At 36.1% G+C, this 24,126-nt stretch overlaps 1 protein-coding gene across 1 annotated transcript in view; it reads right to left on the bottom strand.

Annotated features, from left to right (window-relative positions):
- Positions 1 to 309: 309 nt before the first annotated feature.
- Positions 310 to 24,126, bottom strand: part of LOC120353226 (gustatory receptor 68a-like) — a 28,191-nt gene continuing 4,374 nt past the window's right edge. Inside the window, exons 2-5 of the mRNA XM_039436096.1 lie at positions 18,923 to 19,203; positions 12,617 to 12,685; positions 4,030 to 4,119; positions 310 to 567 (exon numbers count right to left, since the gene is read on the bottom strand). Of these exons, the coding sequence (XP_039292030.1) occupies positions 481 to 567; positions 4,030 to 4,119; positions 12,617 to 12,685; positions 18,923 to 19,203 (527 nt within the window). The 3' untranslated portion in view covers positions 310 to 480. The remainder of the gene's footprint in view (positions 568 to 4,029; positions 4,120 to 12,616; positions 12,686 to 18,922; positions 19,204 to 24,126) is intronic.

Here is a 24,126-nt window from a genome sequence, read left to right as displayed (position 1 = left end):
AAGGAGAGTTCGAGCAATTTTAATTTTTGTAAAAATCCATGATGCTTCTTCATTCATGGATTTCATGAAAAATGCGAATCTCCCAGATTTGGTTGATGCTCGGGCTATGGATAGAGGTTGACCTAACAAGTGTTGTGCTATAATATGAGGTGTTACGCTACAATACAGGGTGAGTTAGTTATTCACTGATACATGAAATCAAGGATTTCATGAAAATATATATTTGAATATAATAACATTCCAAATTCCAAATCAATATAATTGAATTCAATCCAAACAAGAATAAACAGTTAATATTTTATCATCAGATGTAGCGATATCAGCTATCTTCTATAGAAGGTAGTGGAAAGGCTGGGAATCGGCTACGTTGTTCTCCTATCTTTCTCTACTGACATTATAACGTGGACCTCACTATAGGCATTATGCCCATTGCCAACCCAAGGCAAAACTTTGATAATTATTTCCAATTAGTTCAATGCCCTAAACATTATCAATTGCTTTTTTTATCACTTTGGCATCTTGAAACTGAATTATCATGATGAGATACGTAGCAACCGCACCAGTCACCTATAAAATAAAATTAAAACTTTCAAAAGATGCATAAATATAAATTAAAAAATTGAATCTTACCAAATCATCATCCTATCTTTTGAACATATTTAATGACAACCAGTGTGAGCTTCACACCTTAGCGAAAAGAATGCATTAGAAGATATCCCATGGTATAGGACATTTTCCTATTACCATAGGTAAGGAAAGTATTGCTTTCCGAAAAAAATTAAGGTACCCCAATTTGTAAATTTCTATACGTTTCAAGGTCCCCTGAGTCCAAAAAAGTGATTTTTGGGTATTGGTCTGTATGTGTGTGTGTGTGTGTGGTGTGTGTGTGTGTGTGTGTTGTGTGTGTGTGTGTGTGTGTGTGTGTGTGTGTGTGTGTGTGTGTGTGTGTGTGTGTGTGTGTGTGTGTGTGTGTGTGTGTGTGTGTGTGCGCGCGTGCGCGCGTGCGTGTGTGTGTGTGTTGTGTGTGTGTGTGTGTGTGTGTGTGTGTGTGTGTGTGTGTGCGTGCGTGCGTGCGTGCGTGCGCGTGTGCGTGCGTGCGTGCGCGTGTGCGTGCGTGTGTGTGCGTGCGTGCGTGCGCGCGTGCGTGCGTGTGTGTGTGTGTGTGTGTGGTGTGTGTGTGGTGTGTGTGTGTGTTGTGTGTGTGTGTGTGTGTGTGTGTGTGTGGTGTGTGTGTGTGTTGTGTGTGTGTGTGTGTGTGTGTGTGTTGGTGTGTGTGTGTGTTGTGTGTGGTGTGTGTGTGTGTGTGTGTGTGTGTGTGTATGAGTGTATGTGCGTCTGTGTACACGATATCTCATCTCCCAATCAACGGAATGACTTGAAATTTGGAACTTAAGGCCTTCCCCTATAAGGATCCGACACAAACAATTTCGATCAAATGCAATTCAAGATGGCGGCTGAAATGGCGAAAATGTTGTCGAAAAAAGGGTTTTTTGCAATTTTCTCGAAAATGGCTCCAACGATTTTGATCAAATTCATACCTAAAATAGTCATTATTAAGCTCTATCAACAGCCACAAGTCCCATATCAGTAAAAATTTCAGGAGCTCCGCCCCATCTATGCAAAGTTTGATTTTAGATTCGCAATTATCAGGCTTCAGATACAATTTAAACAAAAAATTTTGAGTGGAAAACATTAAGCATGAGAATCTCTACAATTAACAGTAATCTCTCCAATAACATTTTCACCTAAAATTTGAAATATAAGCTCGAAATTCGAGAAAATGTTATTATTTCAATTGCAAACTGTTGGCAACTGTTGATTCTATTAATTCATTCACTATGAAGAGATAGCAGACCTCGTGTGTCTCCAGCGTTATAGTCCTGTCACCAGCTGGCTTAGATCTTTGAATAGTAGACTTTAGATGCGCGGGAACACTAGCGTCAGCTGATAAATTTTCATGACGGCAAGGGAAGTTGTGTGAGTGCGCCACACCAGATTTTTTGTTTCAAATTTCACTGTTAACTTAAGTCCTATAGTCTGTGTAAAATAAGTTGAGACTTGTTCTCCATCCGAAGAAATTACAAGGTTGCCAAATCGTGTGAAATTGCAACTTTCTCAAATTCCCAATTCAACGTCAGAATTGGATGTAGAATATCATCCCCGATATCCTAGTAGTGCTAGAAAAGATCCAGGGGTGAAGGATTAAAAGGAAATTTAACTGCTATGATAAAATTGGAAACATCGCAAAGATTTGTTTTTCTTTTGAATATCACTTCTCTCAGAATCATGGGGCATCGTAATGCGTAGATAATTTTATATCAAATTAACGGGGTAGAATGTCTCCTTTGTATTGGTGTCTGGTTCATTTTTATCCGATCTATAGCTATTTTTTAATTAATGATTATGTTCGACAATGTCGAGACATTTCGAGCAAAAAACATGAAATTTTCGACATGCTGGAAACTTTTTTGTTTTGAAAGATAAGTGGGTGGTGAAAGCGAGAATTGAAATTAATTTTTCAACTGTCAAAAATAGTCGGAAGATCGTATTTTAGTCTCAACGTTACACTATTTTCTCTTTATTTTATTTTGTGTTCAATTTTCTAGTTTTTCGAAATTTAATTCAAACGTGACTATGACAATGCGACTACGCCCCGTTTTGGAAAACCAATTTTCTGACTCCAGCTGTTTAAAGTCTAGGACTTAGTTAAATCCCGAGCTTGGAAACCGGCCCTTAAAGTTAGGAGACTGCATGTTAATGCATTGTGTACTGAATTGTATGCTAAAGGCTGACAATTTAGAAGACTTTTGACTGAATTATTTCAAGCGCAAGCAGCTGGAATACTGCTTGGATTATTCAAGGCGAGGTTGTCATTTTTACTATTTATAATCATGTGGCTTGCAGTTGCTGAATTTTTCAATCGTTCTGAATTTTGTTTTTGTTGATCCCAGCTATTGATAGCATGAATGGTGGCCCACCATTCAGCCGCTATCCTTGACTTTGAAGCTCCAGAAGAGGCCAAAATATGTTCTTCCGAGTACGTTTGACAATTGAAAAATAATTTCAATTATTTCTGAGAAACTTTCTTGGTTTCACCACCCACTTATCTTCTGGAACCAAAAAGTTTCCAGCATATCGAAAATGTCATGTTTTCTGCTCGAAATATCTCGACATTGACGAACATAATCATCAATTCAAAAATAACTATAGGTCGGATAAAAATGATCCTGACACCAATAAAAAGGAGACATTCTCCCCGTTGATTTGATATAAAATTATTACGCATTACAACGCCCCATGATTCTGAGAGAAGTACGTCTCATTATACTGAGTGAAATCATATGTGGCTTGTGCAAAAACAAAGCCTCCCACATGTGCAGGTGTTTCGAATTTGGTAAAAATGAGAGCTTTAGATGTTTGCGTGATTGGAGATAGGTATAAAATGATTCATTCACTAAAAACTAATACAGTAGAACTTTGCTTAATGCATCCCCATGTGGGGATGGATAAAATAACCCAGAAGTGACATTTGCTTCTCACAGTACCTATGTGTTACTACTGTTATCAACAGTAAAAAATCCCTATTGAAAGTGCGTCTTTCAAATTTAACCAAGGTCAATCTCTGATTAAAAACGTCATACGCTTACAGTATCTCATTGGCTCTCGTGCGACATTTAATCACGGTTAAATTTAATAGACCTGAACTATATAGTACGTGCAACCAGGGCCCTGTTGCATGAGAAAATACAATCTGATATTTTAGTAATTTCTTATTCTAACTAGGCTACTAATGTTATTAGTTTGTATTTTCTCATGCTATAGGCCCCAGGAGATGGGAATATAGTATTGACACATAAAATTGATGTACCTAGAATACTGAGGTACATTGCTAGAATTAATACATTATACTAATAGTATGTTTGTATTATCAAAGTGTTTGTATTTCACAAATTATGAGGATGAATAATATCAATATTATATCCAAATTATAGTATTGTGAGAAAAATAATTGAAACATTATTTTCATACCGTGGAAATAACTGACAGATCCAAGTAGAACATTCCATAGGCTGAGAATCTAGTATTATGATGCGGCAGATGTAATGCCAAAGTACTCAACTGAAAAAAAAATACTCAAGTATTTCAAATTTAAAGACACGGTTGGGTTCCACAATAGCCAGTTAAATTTTAATCGTGAATTTTATTCCACGAGAACCAATCAGAGAAGGCTATTCCGAAAAGGAGGCTTCTCTGTAGAAATAGCCTTCTCTGATTGGGGAAGCATGCATATGTTTTTGTATAAAAAAATAACTGAGATAATTACTAAACAGTTTGTATTCACTCATGTTAATTTGAAATATACGGTATTTTGAAATGCATGTGCTTACACTTCACTTATTAGGGTATAAATACACTGAAAGCGGAGCGGAGCGTGGCGTGGTGTTCTAGAGCGGAGCGTGGCGTGGCGTGGTCAGAGCGTTCACACATGAAGCGTCTGAGCGTCAAGCATCAAGGTCCTAGAAAATGGCGTTATCTTAGTTTGCTTGGACATCACTTTGTGAGAATAATTACTTAAAAGTATTGGATATTAGATAAGCCTGCTAGGACAGAAAGTGGGTTAATGAAATTTGCCTAGTTCGTCAACTATTTGGTGAATATCACTATCTGTTTAATAAAGTGTTAAGAAAGCATGAGTCCCGATTTTTTGAGTAGGTACATGCGAATGTCAACTTCAACCTTTGATAATAAATATATTGACGAGAGTGAAGCGTGATTTTGAAAAACAAGTCACTAATTGGAGGAATTCAATATCTGCTGAAGAAAGACTTTTAACAACACTAATGCAACCATATTTCATAGAAATATGAATGAAATGGATTGTGATATGGCGGAAGGTGTGGCTCGTTCATCAATTGGGCTAGTCAGTCGGGTCGAGCGAGGGGTTTGTTACCACTGTCTGAAAAACCTGGCTTTTGGTGGCCCTGAAAAGGGCCAAGTTTGTTGCTGGTGGCCCTGAAAAGGGACCAAGATTGTTGCTGGTGGCCCTAAAAGGGACCAAGGCAGGCTAGATGTTTAGTAGTCGTCGACTGGCGCGATACCACGCCGCGCGAGGGTCCCGGGCAGGTCCGTCTGGTGCGAGAGCAGGCCGGCAGGGGCTCAAGTCAATGGTTCGCAGTCTCCACTCTGGTTTACCCGGGCTACGGAGAGGGCTGACCGGGTGATCTACTAGCCAGAGGTCGTGCCGAATCTCCGCCGGGAGGACCTCCTCGACCACTTCCTCGTTTAGAAGGGGCCTTCGGTCAAACCCCGGCAGGCAGGGTCGTAGGCTTCCGCTGCACACACTCCGATGTCGGTTCGGCACCCAACCCGCGCATCCAGAACCGCGCGCCAGTTGTTAGGCTGGGGCGCTAAGTCTTGGGGCGCAGCTGGCGCGGCGGTGTACAGCCTCAGCCTCTCCTCCACCTGGCGAAGCCGACGTAGGGCCCTCCTCTTCTGGGTTCGGCGGCCGGCTCGGTTCCTCCTAGGCATCGGCTGGGTAGTAGACAAGGAAGACACCTCAGGTTGCGGTTAGTCTCGCCGTGGTTCCCTCATTGGCCTGCTCGCTGCTCTGCTCCTGGTCTCGGTAGTGGTCTCGGCTGGTAGTGGTCTCTGGTAGTGGTCTCGGCTGACTGACTGACTGTGGGTGGAACAGGGTGAGTGAATCACCCTAATTGGCAGTGCCTTAGGCTGGTTTGCCTTATGACTGCTCATAGAATTAACAGAACTGAAAATTTTTGGTTGCTCCTAGATAATAGACCTTAAGTGAATTTGGCTTTTATTTTATTTTATTTTATTTAATTTTTTTTTTTTTTAAGATATAATATAATATGTTTTGTAATATTAAGTTTTGTAATATGGATAATATAATATTGAATATTTGTAATATATTTGTATCTTCGAATATTTATCTATTTTTCATTTATGTATATATTCGTTCATTTGACATTTATTTATAAATTTGTACATTTAATTTTTTTTTTTTTTTTTTTTTTGCCAAATTCACTTTTTTTTTGGGAGAAGTGTGATGGAGATGGGTTCACCTCAGGGGAATACGAGCTGTTTACAATGGTGACCTTAACGCCAAGTTGCTGACCATCAGTCTGGCCACCATTGTTGAAAAGGGAGTGGCTTTTTGGTTTGAACTGGTCGTGGTATCTCGTACATCTGCCTTACTGATGTACGCCACGACGTTGAAGCTGTGTCATGAAGTTTTCTTGATGTGAGCTGAATGAAGTCAATCAGTTGGGGAGTGGAGACATATTCATAGAGTAGCCTATTGTTCACTGTGTAGTGAAAGTTGCAGATGGTTCTTATGAGTTTGTTTTGAAGGCCAAATAGTCGTTTTCTATTGGTCTTCGATAGGTATGGGAACCAGACAGGGGCGGCATAGGTCATGTATGCCCTGATGATAGCTGTGAATATGAGCAGCCGAAACTTCAGGGGGAAAGAGGGGGTGATAAAAAGGGGGTATAATTGTCCAAACAGCACACGACAGTGTTGTATTTTCATGTCAATGTGTTGTTTGAAGGTAAGGTTTCTGTCTAGAGTAACACCTAGATACTTGACGGTGGGGGACCATGGCAGGGCGTGGCCATGGATTGTGAGAGTGGGAGGAAGTTTACATTTTCTGGAAAAGGCGACAGCCACGCATTTATTTGCATTTATCTCTACCTTCCAGGATGAACACCAGGATGTGAGCAGGTTCAGCTGCTCTTGAACATTCCTGGCCGCCCTCTCGAGACTCATGCTGCTGGAGTGGAAAGTGGTATCGTCTGCAAAGAGACTGGTTTGAACTGAAGGTAGAGCTGGCATGTCGTTGATGAAAAGGGAGTAGAGAATAGGACCAAGCACAGATCCTTGGGGGACACCTGCTGTTGATGGGGTGAGAGCTGAAGAAGCTATTGAAGAGGGGTACGGATTTGGACTTGAAAATACCTATTAGTAAGGTATGACTTGAAGAGTCTGACTGTTGGGGGTGGAAAGACAGATGAAAGTTTATAGAGGAGTCCATCCAGCCACACAGTGTCGAAGGCTGCTTTGAAGTCTATAAAGACTGCAGCCACGTGCTCTTTCTTGTTGAAAGAGTCTGATAATTGAGAGCAGAATTTCATTAGTTGCAGAGTTGTTGAACAACTTGCACGAAATCCAAACTGCTCTGGCCTAATCACACTATCTAGCGTATCTCTGATATGTTTCTCCAGAAACATTTTCTCAAAAAGCTTTGAGAAAAAGCAGGGTATAGAGATGGGCCTGTAGCTGGATGGTAGGGTGGAGCGTTTTCCTTGCTTTAGGAGCAGGAATAATTTGCTCTTTTTCCATTCTGAGGGGAAGTGTTGGGTGTTCAGAATGGAATTGAAGATTACAAGCAGGTGTTGGGCAAGTTCTGGTGGCGCATTGAAGATGGCCTTCCCTGAAATACCATCAAGGCCTGGGGCCTTTTTTGGATTGGTATTTTGAAGTGCGGTTGTTATATCCCCCATTGTAAAGAATGGGAGGTTATTTGGGGTTTGGTCTTGAACTGTTTCTGATACACTGTCGACTATTCTATCAAAGTGGTCTCGGCTGGTGGTCTCTTCTGGCTCTTCAGTGGAAGGCTGCTAGTGAGCAAGTGCTCTCGAGGGTAGCTGAGTAGCCCCCTTTTATTCACAGTCCCCGAGTTCACCTGCGCTGCTATTGGCCGGCGGTGCTCGGCCAATAGAAACGCAGGAACGGGTGGCGGCGACTGAGGCGCACCCTGGTGGCGGGTGGGTCAACCACTCATTTGGTTGATGCGTGGCGTGCGGAGCAGAGCAGAGCGGCAGGCTGAAAGGTAGCGAACGCGAGGGAGGTATCAATTGGAATAGCCTTACTTCTGATTTCAAAGTGCAATAGATGATTTTTCTCTTTTGAATAATCAAATAATACACATTAAAGGGGAATTTGGGCAAACATTAAATATACTAGTGTACTAGATGGTAGGAACATGTAGTAGAACAAGAGTGCATTATTATGTACAAGAGTAGACCAATAGTATCACAGCCACTCTAATACAAGGCCGCGGCCTACGATATTGCAACGTCGCAGTGTAGGCCTACCATCTAATTCTAATACATGATTGGTGAAAAAGATTTAAAAAAATCTGGTGTGGCGCACTCACACAACTTTCCTTGCCGTTATGAAAATTGATCACCTGACGCTAGTGTTCCCGCGCATCTCAAGTCTACTTATAAACAAAGATGTGAGCCAGCTGGTGACAGGACAATAACACTGGAGACATACAAGGTCTGCTATCTCTTCATAGTGAATCATTTAATGGAATCAACAGTTGCCAACAGTTTGCAATTGAAATAATAACATTTTCTCGAATTTCGTGCTTATTTTCAATTTTAGGTGAAAATGTTACTGAACATTAATTGTAGAGATTTTTATGCCTTATCTTTTCCACTCAAAATTTTTTGTTTCAATTTCATCTGAAGCCTGATAATTGGGAACTAAAATCGAACTTTGCATAGATGGGGCGGAGCTCCTGAAACTTTTACAGATATGAGACTTGTGGCAGTTGATAGAGCTTATCAATGACTATTTCAGCTATAAATTTGATCAAAATCGTTGGAGCCGTTTTTGAGAAAATCGCGAAAACCCTGTTTTTGACAACATTCTCGCCATTTTAGCCGCCATCTTGAATTGCATTGGATCGAAATTGTTCGTGTCGGATACTTATAGTGTAAGGACCTTAAGTTCCAAATTTCAAGTCATTCGGTTAATTGGGAGATGAGATATCGTGTACACAGACGCACATACACTCATACACACACACACCACACACACACACCACACACACACACACACACACACACACACACACACACACCACACACACACACACACACACACACACACACACACACACACACACACACACACACACCACACACACACACACACACACCACACACACACACACACACACACACACACATACATACAGACCAATACCCAAAAACCACTTTTTAGCACTCAGGGGACCTTGAAACGTATAGAAATTTACAAATTGGGGTACCTTAATTTTTTTGGAAAGCAATACTTTCCTTACTGTACCTATGGTAATAGGGCAAGGAAAGTAAAAATACCAGCTGATCTTGATTTGGTGATTTGGTATTTGGTGTGAAAAAGATTTAAAAAAATACCGCTGATCTTTTTCACCAATCATGTATTAGATTGTAGGCCTACACTGCGACGTTGCAATATCGTAGGCCGCGGCCTTGTATTAGAGGTGTCTATGCTAGTATGCACATTAGTAGGGCACTCGCGCTTTGACGCTCCGCTTGTAGACGCTCCAAAAAACGAACCAGTTTGTTCCAAAGTTTGACGGCACATTCCGCTCCGTTCCGCTCTGCAAATAGTCGCTTCCAGTGTGTTGCAGCTCATTACAACATGATATTTCCTCAACGCCACGCTCCGCTCCGCTTTCAGTGTATTTGTACCCTAAGAGAGTGGATAGATTGATGGATATTATAGATTAATCTATAATATAATAAAGGGAGGAACTGGCTTATGCACGTACAGGATAGGTAATTCAAGAATGAAGCATCATCATATTGTCAGAATATTGGCGTTTTATTGATAGGTCATTTTGTTGCTTTGGTTTGTAGTCGGATGGGATATCTTATTTTTGTGTTTGCCTTTATATTTTTATTTTCTTTATACTAATATTATTGTTTGCAGTTTTATCGTTTTGCAAGAAAGTTTAAAAAAATATATATCTCGAAAATGAACTCACAGCTAGCGCACAAGTTCGCTCTGATAGCTGTGCCAATTCTATTTATTCAATCGCAATGTATTATTCATTTTGATGATCATGTATCTACTGAATATTTCAGTTATTATTGTATTAATGATTTGAAGTATTTCAAGTGATTTTGTATTTTATATTTTGGCAAAATGAAGATTTTGAAGTTTGAAGTTGATCACGTCTGAACTACTAAACTGATTAATTAGCTTGAAATTTTGCATATATATTCTTAGATTATTGAGGATGGTTATAAGCCTATTTTAAACTCTTCAAGATTTCAGTACGTCAGGTTTTCAGTATGTCAAGTTCTTGATTAGACTCTTGCGGAGCACGGGTTACCTGTCATTAATGAATAAATAATTATGAATTAGAAAAAATACATCAGCAATAAAATACATACCGCTTTTCGTACTCCTGAAGTTAGTTTCTTGTTCAATAGTTGACAAACTATTGTTTGTGTCTTGTTTGCCTGCAAAATTATCAAAACAATTTGCATTACTCGTTAAAATAATCGAAATTTTCAATATATAAAACATCAATAAGATAAAAAACGCTACAATATTCTAATCAAATAAATTACATTATACGGTATTAATTTGAATGAAGACTTTTTCAACCCAACAAACAATTTTGTTTTTATTGAAACTGAGTACAGAAGATTTTATTTTGTGAATTGCCTTTTTTTCGAAATAAATATCTTTTATCTGCCAAAGAAAAAAAATATGGAGAAAAGATACTGTTCGTAACATTATTAGTTTATAGTACAAGTAACGTTGGTGTCATGATAATTGAAATTTCAAGGCTCATATATTTTAGTTATAATATATAGTTTCATTTTTCGTGGTTCCATGAGTTCGAAAATTTTAAATCAACTGGCTACATTTTGCCCAATTTCATTCATCAACTCGTGATTCCAGGCAAACCTTCCCAGCACAATTATTATTTCATTAACTTACTTACTGCAAGACTTCTTATCCTGAATCCTCCTACTACTACTACACTACTCTTTAGGGCTACTTTTTGAATATAAATGAAAATATAAATCTGAGTACCCTTTTGAATTACGGTATTTTGACACGACATGTTTCGGCTACTAATGCCATTAGCAAGTGATAAGTAAATCAAGTGATAAAGGCATTATATAGCCAAAACATGTCGTGACAAAATAATTTTAAAAAGTGTACCTTCAGATTTATATTTTCATTTATCTTCGAGAATAGCATTGTCTATTCTCTGCCTTGCCCCTGCCTTCTATACAGGATAGTTGAAACCGGTATATCTGATGTAATATTAATTGTTCACTTCTGTTTAAAATAATTAATTAAACTATATTCGCCTAGAAAAAATAATTTTATTGAATAATACATTTTCATGATTGAGACTGAATATTTTGTTAGTTAGTAAAATATCTACATTGTTCGATCTGGAAAAATTGTGGAGCTAGAAAAGGATAGCACTATCTGCTTTGACGAGTTATAGACAAGGATAGCAACACCAATGTTAATCAATTAATACTGCCATTATCACGTGAACCTCAATATAGGAAGATTATAAGAAGATACAAGGATAATAGAACCAATGTCAATCAAATATTGCCATTATAACGTGGACCTGACTATGCTACTATAGTGGGGTCCACGTTATAATGGCAGTGGAGAAAGATGGAAGAAAAACGTTGCCGATTCTACGTCTTGTCAATGCCTTCCAAAGACGGTAGTAGCTGATAGAGGTTTATTGATTAATAAGAACAATATAAAAAATCTCGTGTGGCGCACTCACACAACTTTCCTTGCCGTTATGAAAATTAATCACCTGACGCTAGTGTTCACGCGCATCTCAAGTCTACTATTCAAAGATTTGAGCCAGCTGGTGACAGGCTCAAAAATGATCTAATAGAATCAACCGTTGCCAACAGTTTGCAATTAAATAATCACATTTTATCGAATTTCGAGCTTATTTTCAAAATTTAGGTGGATATGTTACTGAACATTAATTGAAGAGATTTTCTTGCTCAATCTTTTCCACCTGACATTTTTTGGTTGAATTGTATCTAAAGCCTGATAATTGAGAATCTGAAATCAAACTTTGCGTAGATGAGGCGAAGCTCCTGAAATTTTTACAGATATGAGACTTGAGACAGTTGGTAGAGCTTATCAATGACTTTTTTATGTATGAATTTGATCAAAATCGTTGGAGCCGTTTTCGAGAAAATCGCGAAAAACCCTGTTTTTGACAACATTTTTGCCATTCTAGATGCCATCTTGGATTGCATTTGATTGAAATTGTTCATGTCGGATCCTTATATTGTAAGGACCTTAAGTTCCAAATTTCAAGTGTAATATTACATTTTTCTTCTCACATTGGAATCGAATCTTCAATTCGAGATCTATGGAACTTTATAGTAAATGTCAGAGTTATCAATAGACGGACAAATTTTTTGACGGAGAATTTATTATCGTAAATGTTTGTTGCATTGTTCCATGGTGTCACCGAGGCAGGTTAACAAATTACTAGATAACCAGTTTATTTAAATAGAATATGTATTTTGGCAAAATAAAGATTTTGAAGTTTGAAGTTGATCACGTCTGAACTACTGGACTGATTAATTAGCTTGAAATTTTGCATATAGACTATATTCTTAGATTATTGAGGATGGTTATAAGCCTATTTTAAACTCTTCAAGATTTCAGTACGTCAGGTTTTCAGTAAGTCAAGTTCTTGATTAGACTCTTGCGGAGCACCTGTCATTAATGAATTTATAATAATTATGAATTAGAAAAAATGCATCAGCAATAAAATACATACCGCTTTTCGTACTCCTGAAGTTAGTTTCTTGTTCAATAGTTGACAAACTATTGTTTGTGTCTTGTTTGCCTGCAAAATTATCAAAACAATTTGCATTACTCGTTAAAATAATCGAAATTTTCAATATATAAAACATCAATAAGATAAAAAACGCTACAATATTCTAATCAAATAAATTACATTATAAAGTATTAATTTGAATGAAGACTTTTTCAACCCAACAGAAAATTTTGTTTTTATTGAAACTGAGTACAGAAGATTTTATTTTGTGAATTGCATTTTTTTGAAATAAATATCTTTTATCTGTCAAAGAAAAAAAATATGGAGAAAAGATACCGTTCGTAACATAATTCGTTTATAGTACAACTAACGTTGGTGTCATGATAAATAAAATTTCAAGGCTCATGTATTTTAGCTATAATATATAGTTTCATTTTTCGTGGTTCCATGAGTTCGAAAATTTTAAATCAACTGGCTACATTTTCCCTAATTTCATTAATCAACTCGTGATTCCAGGCACAACTATTATTTCATTAACTTACTGCAAGGCTTCTTATCCTAAATCCTCCTCCTACTACTACTATTACACTACTCTACTCTTTAGGGCTACTTTTTGAATATAAATGAAAATATAAATCTAAGTATAATTTTTAAAATTATTTAGTCACAACATGGTTCAGCTACTGATGCCATTAGCAAGTGATAAGTAAATCAAGTGATAATGGCATTATATTAGAGACAAAATAATTTTAAAAATGGTACCCTCAGATTTATATTTTCAATATTATCTTCGAGAATAGCATTGTCTATTCTCTGCCTTGCCACTGCCTTCTATACAGGATAGTTGATACCGTTATATCTGATGTAATATTAATTGTTCACTTCTGTTTAAAATAATTAATTAAACTATACTCTGATTTGATTGTATGGTATGAGATGTTGTGGTATTTTTCCATAATTGAAAGAATAAGACTTTGATATTGTCAATACCATAAATAAAAGTGGTATTGACAATATCAAAGTCTTATTCTTTCAATTAATCTATACTCGCCTAGAAAAGATAATTTTATTGAATAATACATTTTCATAATTGAGACTGAATATTTTGTTAGTTAGTAAAATCTCTACATTGTTCGATCTGGAAAAATTGTGGAGCTAGAAAAGGATAGCACTATCTGCTTTGACGAGTTATAGACAACGATAGCAACACCAATGTAAATCAATTAATGTTAATCATCCATTATCACGTGAACCTCAATATAGGAAGATTATACGAATATACAAGGATAATAGTACCAATGTCAATCAAATATTGCCTTTATAACGTGGACCTGACTATGCTACTATAGTGAGGTCCACGTTATAATGTCAGTGGAGAAAGATAGGAGAAAAACGTTGCCGATTCTCCGTCTTGTCAATGCCTTCTAAAGACGGTAGCTAATACAGGTTTATTGATTAATAAGACCAATATAAAAAAATCTGGTGTGGCGCACTCACACAACTTTCCTTGCCGTTATGAAAATCACCTGACGCTAGTGTTCACGCGCATCTCAAGTCTACTATTCAAAGATTTGAGCCAGCTGGTGACAGGACAATAACGATGGAGAAACACGAGGTCTGCTATCTCTTCATTTCATAGTGAATGATCTAATAGAATCAACCGTTGCCAACAGTTTGCAATTAAATAATCACATTTTATCGAATTTCGAGCTCATTTTCAATTTTAGGTGAATATGATACTGAACATTAATTGAAGAGATTTTCTTGCTCAATCTTTTCCACCTGAAATTTTTTGTTTGAATTGTAGCTGAAACCTGATAATTGAAAATCTGAAATGAAACTTTGCATAGATGAGGCGAAGCTCCTGAAATTTTTACAGATATGAGACTTGAGACAGTTGGTAGAGCTTATCAATGATTTTTTTATGTATGAATTTGATCAAAATCGTTGGAGCCGTTTTCGAGAAAATCGCGAAAAACCTTGTTTTTGACAACATTTTTGCCATTTTAGACGCCATCTTAGATTGCATTTGATCAAAATTGTTCGTGTCGGATCCTTATATTGTAAGGACCTTAAGTTCCAAATTTCAAGTTATTCCGTTGATTGGGAGGTGAGATATCGTGTACACAGACGCACATACACTCATACACACACACACACACACATACAGACCAATATCCTCAAAAGAAATAGATTTATCATTGTCTTCAATTTCGGATGATAGTTTTTCTCCTTCAATTGAAGCCAGTGAAAGAAGACAAACACTAGATCATGAATTAGTAACTAATGATTGCAACACGAATGGAGATGCTAGTATGTTTGGCTCTAGTATCCCGATTTCGAATAATTTTTTGGGGAATGATTTTTTAGAGACGCCCATATAATTCGAGACTTTACAGTGTCAAAGGGTTGCATCATTCTGCACCAGAACATCCAATACATTAGCAATAAAGTAGATAGAATTAATATCTTTCTAAGAGTGGAAAATCCAGATGTTGTAATATTCTCAGAACACGGCCTCAAGGAAGCGGAACTTTCTCAATTGAGTTTTGAAGGCTATAAAATAAGTGCTAGTTATTGTAGAAGTCTGCATAGGAGTGGAGGCGTTTGTATACTGCTAAAGAATAACATTAGAGCTCAGAAATTGTCATTTTTGAGCCGTTTTTCAACTGAAATGAATTTTGAAATTACATCTGTAGTTATAGGAAAGGGTAAAGAGAGGACTGCTATTGTTGGAGTATATAGATCGCCAAACGGAGATTGGAATGATTTTTATGACAAGATGGATACAGCTCTTCAATACCTAACACAGAAGTATAATAGAATTGTAATAGCAGGAGATTTTAATGTTGATCTTCATGTAAAGAACCCAATGAGCGATGCTTTTAGAGACCTCTTTGCCGAAAATGACCTCACAATAAAAGTTTGTGAATTTACTAGGATCACTAGAGACACTCGGACAATTATCGACAACATCATAACAAATATAGTAGATAGCACTGTTGTAGTAAAGAACTCTGAATTATCAGACCATACATTTCAATCTTCAAGGGTGCAGAGTGATGAGTATGGATCTGCAGAGAAAAGTCGAGTGGTCTCAAAAAGCTCGAGAGATGTAAGTGATGGAAACCTTAATTGTCTAAATGTGCATCTTTCTAGGGAAGAATGGGATGATGTTTATAGTGGAAATAATCTAAATGAAAAATTTTCAGCATTCACACAAACTTTGAATTATCATTACAACGTTTGCTGTCCTATTAAAAAAGTCATAGTTAGTGGAGGGAACATAAAAATAAATGGATCACCGATGATCTCTTGAAGTTGCGGGATGATTTAAAAGCTGCATACAAACGCATGATGGAAAGTAGAGACTATGCAAAGGAGCAACACTATATGAATTTGAAGAGGTTCTATATAAATGAGGTTAAAATAGCTAAGTGTAAATCTATTGCAGATTCATTACGAGAGTCCAAAAATTTAAATCGTTCAGTATGGAGGATAATAAATGAGGAGCGTGGTGCATTAAGAAAAAATGAAAACATTTACATAGGAAAAGTAGTGACGGATGAGGGAATTGTACTAACAGGAGCTTCTGAGGTCTCAAACTATTTAAATCAGTTTTTTCAGGAGGCTGGCACAAAGATTAATAACTCTCTACCTTTAAACAGTGTAAATTCCTCTGCATCTCATCCAGGTGACCAAGCAAACCCAATTAACATGTTTATAGCTGCTCCTTTTTCAGAAGAAGAGGTGGATAGGATTGTGATTGGTTTGAAGGGAAAAATGTCTACCGGTCTGGATGGAATGTCGACAATGGTAATCAAGTATTGTAAGGAGAACTTATTAACTCCACTCACTTATCTAGTTAATGAGTCACTAAAGAATGGTGTGTTCCCCAATAAATTGAAGGAGGCAAAAATAGTACCTATCCACAAGGGTGGTGACAAAAATGTGGCAAACAATTTTAGACCGATCACTTTAGGAAATTCTGTTGGCAAGGTGTTTGAAAAATGCATGTTAATTCGTCTTGTTGATCATCTTATGCAGAATGGAATATTGGCGCAGGAGCAGCATGGTTTTCAGAAGGATAAATCCACGAAGACGGCAATTGCATCTATGTTTGAGGACATAATTGACATGATGGACATGGGGAAAAAGACTGTTGGAGTTTTCCTGGATTTAAGCAAAGCTTTTGACTGTGTGGACCATGAAATATTGATGAAGAATTTGGAGAAAGTGGGTGTGAGAGGTATTGAGCTAGAGTGGTTCAGGTCCTATCTCCTGAATAGGTCTCAAGTTGTTGAGATTTCAAGGGTGGAAGATGGGCAGTTGATGAAACATTTATCGGATAGTTTATCAGTAAATGCAGGTGTCCCACAAGGAAGTATCCTTGGACCATTGTTGTTTCTTTTGTATGTGAATGACATACCACAGGTTATATCACATGGTAGAGTTCTATTATATGCTGACGACACTTCCTACATTTGTGGATCACAAGATGTGAATGTTTTAGAAATTGACACTTTTTTAAACATAAATGCCATAGCCCAATACCTTCAACAACTTAAGCTTGGAATAAATGAATCGAAATCACAATACTTACAGTTTAGACATAAGAATAACTCTAGGCCAACACATAATATTAATGTCCAGGTAAATAATACAAATGTTGACAAGCCGCTTTTTGTTAAGTTCCTAGGGGTAGCTTTAGACCAGTATTTATCATGGGATTACTATATTGATCAGCTTTGTAATAGAATCTCCTCAGGTGTTTTTGCATTCAGACAGATTAGAAGGTTAAATGATTCCAAACTGACAATGGCAGTCTTCCATTCCCTAATTATGTCACATATTCGCTATGCCATTGTTGTTTGGGGTGGGTCCTGTCAGAATTTGGAGAGAGTTTTCAGGCTGCAGAAAAAAGCTATACGGTCAATAAAAGGGATTATGCCTCTCGAATCTTGCAGGAATCATTTCAAGGAGCTGGGCATTATCACCGTTCCCTCTCTTTACATTTATGAGGTGATTATGTACTTCAGGAGAAATAAGGCTTCGGCTAGAAATAGTGATTCCCACAGGTATCAAACCAGAAACAGAGGAGACTTTGCTTCCATGTACCTTAGGACAGCTCTTTTTGAAAAGAAGCCAACATATATGGGTCTCAAATTTTTTAGAAAGCTTCATGATGATATGAAAAACGTTGAAGATCTCAATTTATTCGGAAAGAAGTTAAAAGTGTTATTGATGGAAGGTGTATTTTATACCACACAGGAATATATGTTTAGGGAGGGGCCCTTTGTGTGTTGATATGTTTGTATGTGTGTATGTATGTATATGAGTATGTGTCATGTGTATTTTTTCTTATTGAAAGTAATGTTTTCAAGCATTTTTTTTGACAATTCTCATACTCTGTTAAGAGTCTCTGGGAAGATATTAAAAACAAAAACAAACAAACAAACAAACAAAAACAATACCCAAAAACCACTTTTTCGGACTCAGGGGACCTTGAAACGTATAGAAATTTGGGTACCTTAATTTTTTTCGAAAAGCAATACTTTCCTTACCTATGGTAATAGGGCAAGGAAAGTAAAAACGTGTAGTACCCTTTATTATTGAAAACGTTAAAATATTTCAAGAATAACAATAAAGGGTACTTCAAGGTTTTTATATTGTTTTTATTAATTTGTACAAAAGTATCTCATTTAAGTGAAGTGTTTTTAGGTTTATTGATGTAATATTAACTGTTCATTCTAGTTTAAAATAATCAATTATATTTTATTAAGCAAGAAATTATATTTTTCACTAATTTCATAATGAATTTTCATAATTAAGATAAAAATGTTTGTAATTATTAATTTTCTACATTGTTAAAAGACGATCTGGCAAAAGAGCAAAGCGAGAAAGAGATAGCGCTATCCGCTTTGTTGAATGATAGGCAAGGATAGCAATACCATTGCTAACCAAACACTGCCATAATAACGTGGACCTCACTATGCTATTACCTTATTATGAATAAGTTATCTTTCTTTATTTTACTTATTTTTTAAAAAATATTCATTTACTTTGTAATTATTATAAAAAATATTTTGTGATTACAAATGTGTTGTCCATGGAACTCTCCTCCACACGCAGACGATTTGGTCTTTATGGGGGAATTCCTTGTACTATAATTATGTATCTCGCTTGCTATTTTTGTAAAGTACCTATGTTGTAAAGAAGGAATAAAGATTATTTGAATTTGAAACTACACTACTTATCGTACTATCATTACTTAAAATTTTAAAATCATGCGAAACCCTGACTCACTTCTTCAGTAGCTGTCGCACAAGGAACAATGAGAACAATCAGTTCAACAACCTCTAGAATGGTCCAGCACAATTTGCAGGTGGTGCAATAGTAGGCTTCAGGGAATTTGCCATTCTGGTAGGTGCTGTATGCGCTGTAAGACGTGGTAGTGATCAGCACAAACAGACAGAGCACTTCCAGAAGCAGCTGAATGCCATAAACTTCACTCACGTCCTGAATCGACTCACAGATCATCCAATGTACCCCACCCAGTGTGCGGATGCATTTGATTTTGTGCCATTCTGAAAAAGTACTAGAAGTTCTGTGAACAGTAGACCTCGCGCTCAGTAAGTTACATTGACCTGTTGTTATATATGTTTTCTCAAAAATTAATAAATAATTTTATTTATCAATTTAAAATGTGTAGAAAAAATCCCAAATAAACATATAGAGCTTTCTGTCCTATCGTACCGTGACGTGTCGTCCCGGAATGTGGGTGTGAGCGCTGTTATCAGGTCTGGCTGAAACTGTCTACAACGTTGATGGAAAGATACATTTTCAAGATGCTCGATGTTTTTGAACGGGTAGTATTATAGTCAACTGTCTACTAACGTTTATGGAAAGTGTAATATTACATTTTTTCTCACATTTGAATCGAATCTTCAATTCGAGATCTATGGAACTTTATAGTAAATGTCAGAGTCATCAATAGACGGACAAACTTTTTGATGGAGAATTTATTTTCGTAAATGTTTGTTGCATTGTTCCATGGTGTCACCGAGGCAGGGTTAACAAATTACTAGATAAATAGTTTATTTAAATAGAATATATATATAAATTTAAAATAACAGTTTCAAAATAAAGTTTTATTGAGAACAAATATAAAATGTGAATTCTAAACTTGTAAGTTATAATTTTTTGGTGACGTGTCTGTAGCATGGACAATGAATTTTTGAGGTCTCTCTGTTCTGGCTTGTAGCTTTTCCTGTTCCTTCTTCTTCTGAAAACATGGCTGGCTGTTGTGTGTGTAATTTTGTGCTCTGAATTATTGTCTGTTTAAGTGAATTTATTAATGTTTTAAATTGAGTTTTAAACAGTTTATAGTGTTCTATTTTGTGGATAATTTGTTTTTTCTGTATCCAAGCCAATAGCCACTGTTTTTCAACTGTAAACTGGTTAAGTACTTAGTTCGTAGGTAGTAATTTTAGACGCTTAGACTTGTAAGTTATTGTTCTTTGTACCTATATTTCTGTATTTGTATAAATTCATCTGAAGATTATAAGTTCTTTTGCTCTGAAAACTGGATTTCTCATTCATAGGCAATAGATCCGTTCACAATTTATCAAGAATCTATTTCATTGGAGCCGACAACTATCCTTAGGTTGATAGGTGTTAAATGCTATTCCAACCGTTTAAGGAAAAATTGGTAGCACAGCAAATGTTACCCCTGTGGTGGGACCGAATTACAAAATAAATATGTCCCAAATGGTACACCATGAAATCCCTGGTTATAGAAATTATTAGTGGATAGATATCTTGATAGGTTATGAATGGTTTGTTGCTGAGTGGGAAGTCGGTTCAAGAGAGATCAAGTTTTAATGAATCAGTGCATATTACAAAATGGCAAACATTAAAAATGATCTGAATCTTATAGCATTCTTAACACAAAGGTTTGATAAGCTAGATGCTAGATTTGATGAGCAAAATGCTAAATTTGATAAGCAAAATGCTAAGTTAGACCAAATGTTTAAAAATCAAAATGCTAGGTTTGATGATATGAAGCAAGAATGTACTAGCATTAGACTAGAGCAGGTTAGTATAAACCTTCTATTGAAAAATGCACATGAAACATTGAAAGATAGTCATGAAGATGAAAACAAATTGAAGCATGATAATAGTAGTGTTAAGATACAAGATCAACTCATTCAAGTTTCTGACAATGTAGGCCTAGTTACTGTTGTTGAAAAAGTCAACCCTAATGAGATAGTAAAATTGAGTAAAGAAGAAGGTAGGGAGTTGTCTTCACTGAAAGTCAACTATCATGAAAGTGATATTGCTACATTGAAGGTTAGGAAAACTATTAACAAAGTGAATGTTCACATGAGACAGGTTTCTGTGGAGGTTAGGAACAATGTAAACAAAATGAATCTTGCTTTGAGTCAAGTTGATGAGTTCAACTTTCAACTGAAAATTGAAAAGGTGTATGCAATGCATTCTCAAGTGAACATGACTAACTTTTGTAGGCAAAACGGCTTTGTTGAAACAAATGAACCCATGAATAAAATCATGTTCTTGAAGAAAACAAAGCACAAGGTTTCCATTGATGTATTAGTATTCAAAGGTTGTTTCAAGTTGCTTATTTACAAGATGATGACAGTGAATCACATGATGAAAGGGTATTCCCCAACACACAATGATTAGGAATCCTGTGTTATGCCGGGATTCAGAATAGCATAATCGCTACACAGTGTATGGTAAGAGTCCATAATTGTGTCTTTTTTCTTTCCTGTAGCCTATTTTCTTGGCCCTTAATCTTTTCAATTTTCGATTCTTTCCTGTCTTTGTGTAATATTCAGTAAATTTCTTCTATGAAGCATATCTTTAACAATCTTGTCCATAGTCATTTAAATTTGTATTTTTCTGAAATAATATTAGAAGTTGAAATAGTAGCTTATTTTCCTAATCTTTAAATTGTTGATAAAACTTAACTTTTCTAAAATCTATCCATTGTTGTGTAAATAATTGTTTGCTTGCGGTATATTTTTTCATCATGTATTACATATTTTAATCATGTCTATTTTTTTTTTTAGGTATTATATTAGGTAATTAGGTTTTTCAGAGCAAATTATGTCCCATGTTCTCATCTTTCATTGCATATCGTGCCATAAGCCATATGTAATTAGGTTATAGTTTTCTTCTGGGCTTTTAACCCATTTTGCATTTTATTTTTTCTTTGCTGTCCAATACTTTGGATTTTTGGTAGACAAGTAGGTGTGATTCTTTTAGAGGTGTGGGCGTGAACCACATACGGCTGGACTCGATTATCTGACCTACTTGTTTGCGATATAAAAACCTTAAGACTGCAACAACAAATGTTTGTAAAACCTTTTGCATACTTTTGTTTTTGTGGTCCGATACTAGAGTCTGCTATCACATTGCCTTACAGACATCTAGGAACTTTCCACCCAGTCACAATAGTCAACATATTTTTTCCTTCACCAGTTGTTTTTGTGGGAGTGATAGCTCACAATTATAACAAATTAGAGTCATACTTGGAATTTACAAAATTCCATAGTAGTATATTTTATTAAATATACTTCCTCATGAAAGTTCAGTACTGACATGTAGGATAGGCTCTAATTAATCTTTCTCTTCTTTGTATTGTTTTAGGGAATTTATTTACCCAGTTTTCTATTTCTCTTTTTTGTATTTTTTAGGGAACTTATTTACCCATTATTCATCTTGATCATCTTTGTATTATAATCTTAAAATGTTTGTACTTATTATACAGTCTTTAAATTTTAACTTAGTTTAAAAAATAAATGGTTCAATTTAAAACGTTTTGTTATATTATTAATTGAAATAAGTTTTTGTGATTGATGTCTTTTTCTAAAATTTTTAAATTTGTTTGTTCTATAAATTTTGATATGATTGATTATCGTTTGAAATGGATGCTGGAGTGAATGTAGAATTTTTAGTGGGGTTTGTTGATTAGAATTTTGCTGGTATGTGATTGTTTTTTGAGATGGAAACCCATTATTGCCTAAAGAAGGAATAACAGAGGTTATGACTTAGAGAGGCAGTAATGAGATAATATTTTTTGTGTTGATTACTTATGTTGATTGCCATAGATGCAAAATGATGATTAATTATGAATATTGTTTGCCTTTGAAGCAAAATATTATTGATGTTTTGAATGGTTTCTTGTTTAATGATTGATAGTAAAGTTTTGTCATGAAATGTAGTTTGTGTTTAGAACATTGAAAAGTCGAAATAAACTATAGTATCCAACAAACGATGATTAACAATATTAAATAATTTGCTTTTTATACAATTTTTGAACAAAATTAAAACTAAATAATTTTGAAACCCTGAATGATAAATCATAAATGTGAAATGAACTTGCTATAAATGAAATGTTATATTAAATGATAATGAAATGCAGATATATTATGAAATGATTGTGAATAGAAGACCAATTGTCTGAAATTATTGAAATATATATTGAAATTAATTTTGTTGTGATGATCTGATGTTTTTTACAATTTTGATAATGATACAGGGTGTTATGAAATTCTATTTCTATTTTGAAGAATGGATTAAATTTTGATAATTGAACAGTGAATAGATGAAAATGAATTTTTTTTAAATTTATCATTGATATGTCCATATTTCACAATTTATGTATTGCTGACTGTATAATAAGATGTTAACAAATTTCAATTTCATAAATATTTAAAAATAATTTTCATGTGTATTAGATTGTATTGATAGCCTAATCAAGTTTTTCTTCTTAGTTTATAAGCATTTTAAGATAACAGGTACAGCACAGACATTAACATTGAAATAGTTATCATGTGAATCTCGAAATCAGCAACAAGTGAACGCCATGAAGAGTGTTAAGAACATTTGGGTGATTTTCGAACTAGTGTGACATAACTACGCCAATATCTACGCCAAAATCTACGCTGCGGCCTACACTAATAACTACGCCAATATCAACACCAATAACTACGCCTAAATCTACGCTGCAGCCTACACCAATAACTACGCCAATGCCTGCGCCAATGCTGATGCCAACACCAAAATCAACGCCGATGCCTGTGCTGATGTCAATGCCTGTGCCAATGCCAATAGCTACGCCAATGCCAATATCTGCGCCAATGCTGATGCCAAAATCTGTGCCAATGCTGATGCCTACACTAATACCTACAACAATATCAACACTAATAACTACACCAAAATGCCAAAATCTACGCCGATGCCTGTGCTGATATCAATGCCTGTGCCAATGCCAATAGCTACGTCAATGCCTGCGCCAATGCCAAAATCTGCGCCAATGCTGCACCAATGCCAATAGCTACGCCAATGCCTGCGCCAATGCTGATGCCAACACCAAAATCAACGCCGATGCCTGTGCTGATGTCAATGCCTGCGCCAATGCCAATAGCTACGCCAATGCCTGCGCCAATGCTGATGCCAACACCAAAATCAACGCCGATGCC

This window comes from Nilaparvata lugens, chromosome 10 (genome assembly GCF_014356525.2).
Source record: "Nilaparvata lugens isolate BPH chromosome 10, ASM1435652v1, whole genome shotgun sequence".
Lineage (NCBI taxonomy): Eukaryota > Metazoa > Arthropoda > Insecta > Hemiptera > Delphacidae > Nilaparvata > Nilaparvata lugens.
Note: the sequence above shows the minus strand (reverse complement) of the source record. Positions and strands in the feature narration are given on the sequence as shown.